The 6,448-nt window shown below is 42.7% G+C and overlaps 1 protein-coding gene across 1 annotated transcript in view; it reads right to left on the bottom strand.

Moving 5' to 3' along the window:
- CDC27 (cell division cycle 27) overlaps positions 1-6,448 on the bottom strand; it is a 2,763,676-nt gene that overhangs the window by 718,558 nt on the left and 2,038,670 nt on the right. The window contains exon 20 of the mRNA XM_044055179.1: positions 6,306-6,423. Coding sequence (XP_043911114.1) covers positions 6,306-6,423 — 118 coding nt within the window. The remainder of the gene's footprint in view (positions 1-6,305; positions 6,424-6,448) is intronic.

Raw genomic sequence — 6,448 nt, 5'->3', positions numbered from 1 at the left:
CAATTTTCATAATACAAAAATGTTAGAAAATCACGTTATACTATGTCGTCATTGTATATGCTGTAGTTATTTTCCATTCGTTAGACAGTTCAAAACATGTATGTATTGTCAAATGTAACTTGCAACAATTTACACTGTTTAAAAAATAACTTGCAACAATTTGACCTGTTTAAAATAAAACGACCCATCAACATTTCCAAGTTTGTCGCCCTATCTCCTCTGATAAAAGAAGCGTATGTAATAAAAAAATAAAAATGCTCTAATAAACTTTTTGAAGTGGGTCGCTCAAAAACATTAGAGATGGGAAAATCACTCGTTAAACTGACTAAGTCGTCAGTGTAACTGCTATAGTTATTTTCCACTCGTTGGGCTGCTTGAAACATGTATGTATTGTCAAATGTAACTTGTAAAACTATTTAAAAAATAAATTGCAACAATTTAAACTGTTTAAAATATTTGAAATAAAACGCTTAGTCAACATTTCCTAGTCAGTCGCCCTATCTCCGCTGATAAAAGAAGCGTATATAATAAAATTAAAAAGCTTAATAAACGTTTAGAAGTGGGTCGCTTGACCAAATAGTAGAAATTATCATATTCAAAACTTAGTATATAGTTCGACACCAAGGTGGAGCTACTAAAATATATTAAACTCTGCTACTATTGGTCCTTTGTGCCCATAAATTCCTACTTATTTAGGTATGACCAGATGGTAATGTAAAGCAAAAAAGAAATCAAAAAGTAATGTATGTGTTTCCAAGTGAAACGTAACTATACCTACGGTTCTAATGTACCAATAGTATTCATACAAAAATAAGTAAGAACCTATGCCATGTGGTTATAATCATATTTTGAGCCAATGGTGTAATAGCAATGTAAACCAATCAGTAATGTTTTATATCCTGCAATTACCTATCAGCGATGCTATATGCATAATACTAAGAGATGAGAAAAACCAAAGTAAGCTCCTTTTTTAGTTATATAGACTATAATGTCAGTGTATTCTTAGTAAATTGTTGTCTGTAAAGCAGTCCAAACTATGTATGGAGCTAAATATAAAGAATGTAAAGTGTTAAAAGCCACTATTTAAATGAAACATTCAACAACACTTCTAACCTTGTCGCACTATTTCGGCTGACAAGAGAAAGCGTAAAAAAATAAAATCAAAATGCTTAATTAATTAATTAATTGGTTTTAAACCTGAATGAAGGGCTAGCGCTACTGAATAGCTATTTTTTATAGCCCTACTGTAAATGGAGCGCACCTTGATTTTTCATTTGGCCGTAAGCCTTGTTTTTGGTCCAACAAGAGATTAGATTTATCGCTTTAAACATTGGAGAATTGTCTTTCCATGAGGCCTATACTGGAGAGATGAGTATTCATCGTTCGATTGGCTATTAGCCCTAATGAAGAGCTAATGCCATTGGATGTTTACTTTATACAGTAGATGCTATAACTTATAAGGAAAGAGATTAAGAGAGAGGAAGAACAATGATTGGTGTTTAAAACTGCCATCTGATTGGTTTTGAAAATATTGAATGGAGCTTATTCCGACCATCTGTTTGGCCGATAGCACTGTTTTTTCCTCCTATAAGCAATCAGTACTCTCCTTATAATCATTGGTTGTTAGTTCAATTGGGATGTCAGAAACAGAAAAATGATTGGTTAATGCACTCTTTTTAAATGTTGGTATTGAAATAAGCGTTACGATCTGATGAAGGCTGAATTAGTCGAAAGTGCTTATCGGATGCTATTATTACTATTATTTTGTTTGTTTTTGACTGTCTGCTCATTTTAATAAATCATTTGCTCTTATTGGGTTGTTCATTTGGAATTTGAAGAATTAAGTTGCCGTGGTGGTGTCCTGAAGTCTTCTCCTCTCGTTGCTGTTTCTCCTTGTCTTCAACACATTCTGCAGGATTTGGAAGTATTTTCTTCTCATTTGTTTGCTTAACAGGGACTCCTTGTTAGTTTTTAGTGTACAAGCCATCCTGAAAGATTGAGAGCCTGTAGGTCTGGGTGCAGTATCTTCCCCATGTCCGGGATCAAGAGGTCTGACATCAGGGGAAGCAGCTTTGGGGGCTATAAGGTCAGGCTGCGTAACAGGGGCTACCAATGCTGTCTGGGCCAGTCTGGAGCAATGAGGATGGCCCTTGGTCTCTCCTCTCTTAGTTTGATCAGAATCTTGGGAATAAGGGGCAGAGGAGGGAACGCATACACAAAGAGGAAGTTCCAGGGGAAGGTCAAGGCATCCAATTTCCACGCTAGGAGATGTAACTCCCTGGTGCAGAACCTCTGCAGCTGGTGGTTGAGGTGCGAGGCAAAGAGATCCACTTCTGGGGTCCCCCATTCCTGAGTGATTTGCAGAAAGATTTCTCTGTGGAACTGCCATTCATTGGGGTCCAGTAAGTTTCTGCTTAGGTGGTCTGCCAGGGTGTTGTTGACCCCTGGTAGGTATTGGGTAATTAGATGTAGCCCCATGGAGGTGGCTGTAAGCCAGAGACTCATGGCTAACCTGCACAGGGGCTAAGAATGGGTGCCCCCCCCTGCTTGTTGATGTACCACATCACTGTGGTGGTGTCTGTTTTTATGAGGACCACCCTTGGCCTGAGATGGGGTTGGAAGGAAGTCAGAACCTTTTGTACTGCCATCGATTCTGATTGATGTGCAAGTGAAGTTGCTGGGCATTAACAAGGCCTTGAGTACACATGCCTGCTAGGTGAGCGTCCCAAGCAATGTCTGAGGTGTCGGTAGTGATGGTTTCGCCGGAAGGGTGGAGGATGAAGGGAAGACCCTTGTTCATGGCACAGACCTCTGCCCACCAGAGAAATTTGGCCCTTCTATATGGGATCAGAGGGAGTATGGTCTCTAGGGAGTGAGTGTGCGGACACCAAAGGTTCTTTAAGTACCAGTGAAGTTTACTCATGTGAAGTCTGGCGAGGGGGATAAGAAAGATGCAAGATGCCATGTATCCCAGGGTTTGCAGGAACTTCCTCGCAGTGCGGTAGCTTCTGGAAGCCAGCTAGGTTTAGTAGAGAGGCAGGAAGCTCTGCTTTTCTGGGGATAGGAAGGCCATTTGGGATGCTGTGTCTAGCACAGCTCCCAGGAAAATAATTTTCCTGGTGGGGTTTTGTTTCGATTTTTTCTCGTTGACTGTGAGCCCTAGGGAACTAAGGAGAGATTTGACAAAGAGAAGGTCCTGGAGAAACTTTTCTTTGTCCTCTGCCTGAATGAGGCAGTCATCCAGTTAAGGGTAAATCTGTATATTTCTCTGTTTGCAGAATGTTATAGCCGGGGCCAAGCATTTGGTGAATACTCTGGGAGCAGTAGATAAGACAAAGGGCAGTACAGAGAACTGAAAGTGTTGATAGCCTGCTCTGAAGTGCAGGAATTTTCTGCACAATTCCCTGATGGGGATGTGGAGGTAGGAATCCCTCAGGTCTAGTGTCACAAGCCAGGCATTTTTTGTTAGCATAGGCAGGAGCTGCTGCAAAGTAAGCATTTTGAATTTGGGGACCACCAAGGAGCTGTTCAGCTTGGATAGATCCAGGATGGGGTGCCAGGTGACCTCATTTCTGGGAACAAGGAATAAGTCAGGAGTAAAAACTTTTTCCTGTTTGATTTGGAGGGACAGGTTCTACTGCCCCCTGGGATATATTAGAGTTTGGACCTGTTTCAATACCTCTTCTCACTGGTTTGGGGGGAGGTCTGGGTACCCTCTTGGAATTGAGAGTTTGTTGAAAGATAATCTGTATCCCTAAGAAATGATTTTTTAAGACCCACTGGTCCTTGGTCATAGAAAGCCAATTGTCTTTGAAGAGGGTGAGCCTTCCTCCTAGTTTTTGATGAGTGACGGGAGAGCAGAGGGGGGAGGGAAAGTCATTGTGAGTGCTTGCCATAAACGCTTGGCTTAGAACTCCCTGCCTTAGAGACAGAAGTGGTCCATTGTTTGCTTCTTTGCTGGCCCTGGGATAAGGGCCTGGTTGGCCTGTCCTTGCAGGGCTTACCTTGGCCCTGTCTGCTGGGTGCAGGGAAGGCCCAGTGCTTAGAGGGAAAGTTCCTGCTGAATCTGGGAGGTTGAACTTGAAAGAAATCTTTTACTGTTTGCACAGATTTTGCTTTCTCTTCTATCTTTTTAAGCACTTCTGCTTTTACCCCAAACAGGTGCTCCTTGTCTAGGGGTGCATCAATAAGTTTAGCCTTGACATGATCAGGGAGAGGTTGTTCCTTCAGTCATGCTTGTCTCCTAATAACAGATCCTGACACTGCTGCCCAGCTAGAGGCTTCTACGGTGTCATATCCACATTGTAATGAATGCTTGGCCACTTGACAAGCAGAGTGTAGTAATTCTGCCAGCTCTTTTGAGTTGGTATAGTCAGGAGAGGTAGCAATCTTCTGTTTTAATTGTTCCAAAGTGTGTTGTTGATATTTTAACATATGGAACTGACAACTGAGTGCTCTGATAACTAAGGTTGCAGAGGTGTATACTTTCTTACCTCATCTGTCCAGAGCTCTGGAGTCTTTGTCAGAAGGAAGAGGATTCTTGGCAGAACTAGTCTTAGCTCCTTTGGGTCCCTGTGTAATGACCTCAGGGTCTGCAGCAGGATTCCTATACAGGTATTTGAGAGAATCCGGTACTCTGTTCAGGTTTACTTGGAGCAGGAGGCAGAGCATCAGGGGCTAAGCTGGATTCATAGAAAACATCATCCACCACCTCCAAAATAGGTGGGATGGCCAGGGGTCTGTGCTGGGGCAGGTCCAGAAACTCTCCAAGTCTTTTCTTAGACTGCGGGAAGTCTTGAGATTCCCATTGGAAGTGTTCCCTGAGGGAATGAAGGGTTTCCCCAAAACAGAGGTATTCTGGAGGGAGGCAGAAGGGATGGACTCCAATGCATCCGAATCCTCAAATAGTTAAGGGATGTTGTTCCTCTTGAAAAGCAGAATAATCAGATTCCTCAGACTCCTGGCCTGTCAATTTCTGGAGAAGGATGCCTTTTCCTTTTAGGAGTGGGGCCTGAGTACCTCAGATAAGGGAGATGAGATCCTCCGTCATTTTAAGCATTTGAGCTTGGGTTGGGAGAGCAGTAGCAAGATGGTGGCTAGAAGCAAATTTCCTAGGAGCTGCCTGGCTTCTAGGTCTGACAGAATCAGTCGGTCTCTGAGTAGCGGTAGTCAGATGCAAAGACGTTTTTTGTCTAGATTTGGTAGTGCAAAAGGCCTCCTCGGAAGTCGGTGCCTGCATCGCGGCTCTGGACCCAACTGAGGCAGTGACAGCCAAAGGCTCGGAAGACGAAGTAGATTTCGCCGGCATACCAGACTCCAAAAGGGTCTCATCAGAGGTTTGCGTAGATAACGAGTCAGGAATCAGTCAGAAAGCGCCTCACTGAAATCTGGAGAAATGACAACTTGCTTAGCAGTAGCATCGTTGGAAGGCTTAGCCTTGTGTGGCCTGTCTCTATCTTCATCTCTTCTTTTTTTGGAATACCGACAGATTGTTGGCTGATGGATGTCATATCGGAATTCGAAGACGGAACACGAAAATAATTGTCTACAAAAAGAGCTCTAGGGTGAATGGTTCTCGCATTAAAGAGGGCACAGAACTGGCAACAAGGGACGTTGTGGTCTGGGTCTAAAGTGATGCAGTAAGAGTGAAAGTCTTGGTGTGGAATCTGCTTTCCACAGCCAAGACAATTGTTAACTTTTAAGGACATTGGTTAGAGCTAGCAAAAAGGGTCCCCAACAGGGTACTTAGCTTTAGATGTTTTCTGCTGAAATTCAACTTCTGGTAGTGACTGACCGGCACTCGTGTGACTGCTTCTGCTACGGGCTCCACGGCAAGAAAGACTGGGGTTATGACATCTGGTGCCTTGCTTTATAGCACTGATGACTTGACGTCAGACTACAGGCGACGGGAGCCAGCACACAAAAACACTGACTCTGGTATTCAGGTCGAACGAGGGCTACCACAGCAGGGATAACCCACAGGTGATGACAGCAACAGTGAAACATGAAGATGATCAATAACTTTCTAAGAAGATTTACAACCCACCTGGTGTAGAATGTACCATGACGAGTAAAATGGAGGCCACTGCTCCTAATGTAGACCATGTGTAGAAATGTAGTAATTTGTGGGGATTTTATTTTCTCCAAAGTGCATACATTCAGAGCACAATATCAAGTTTTGTGGCAGGTAGGCAGAGACGCGCACACAAAAAAAAAAAACACAAGGTCTATCACACTATTTTTTCCACAAATTCTCAAATTAATAAAAACTGAAGGATAATTAAATTTAGCCACTCTTTACTTACCACACCAACGTGACACAGGAGAACAGAACTTTGGGGATTGATGTCAAGTGCTTTCTGGAAATGCATTTCTGCTAGGTTAAACTTCTCTTGTTTGTAATATATCATTCCCAAACCATACCTAAATACCAAAAAAAAAAAAAAGT

This window comes from Protopterus annectens, chromosome 13.part0 (assembly GCF_019279795.1).
Source record: "Protopterus annectens isolate FY-2018-M chromosome 13.part0, PAN1.0, whole genome shotgun sequence".
NCBI classification, from domain to species: domain Eukaryota; kingdom Metazoa; phylum Chordata; order Ceratodontiformes; family Protopteridae; genus Protopterus; species Protopterus annectens.
The sequence above is the reverse complement of the archived record's forward strand: the minus strand, read 5'-3'. Positions and strand labels throughout refer to the sequence as shown.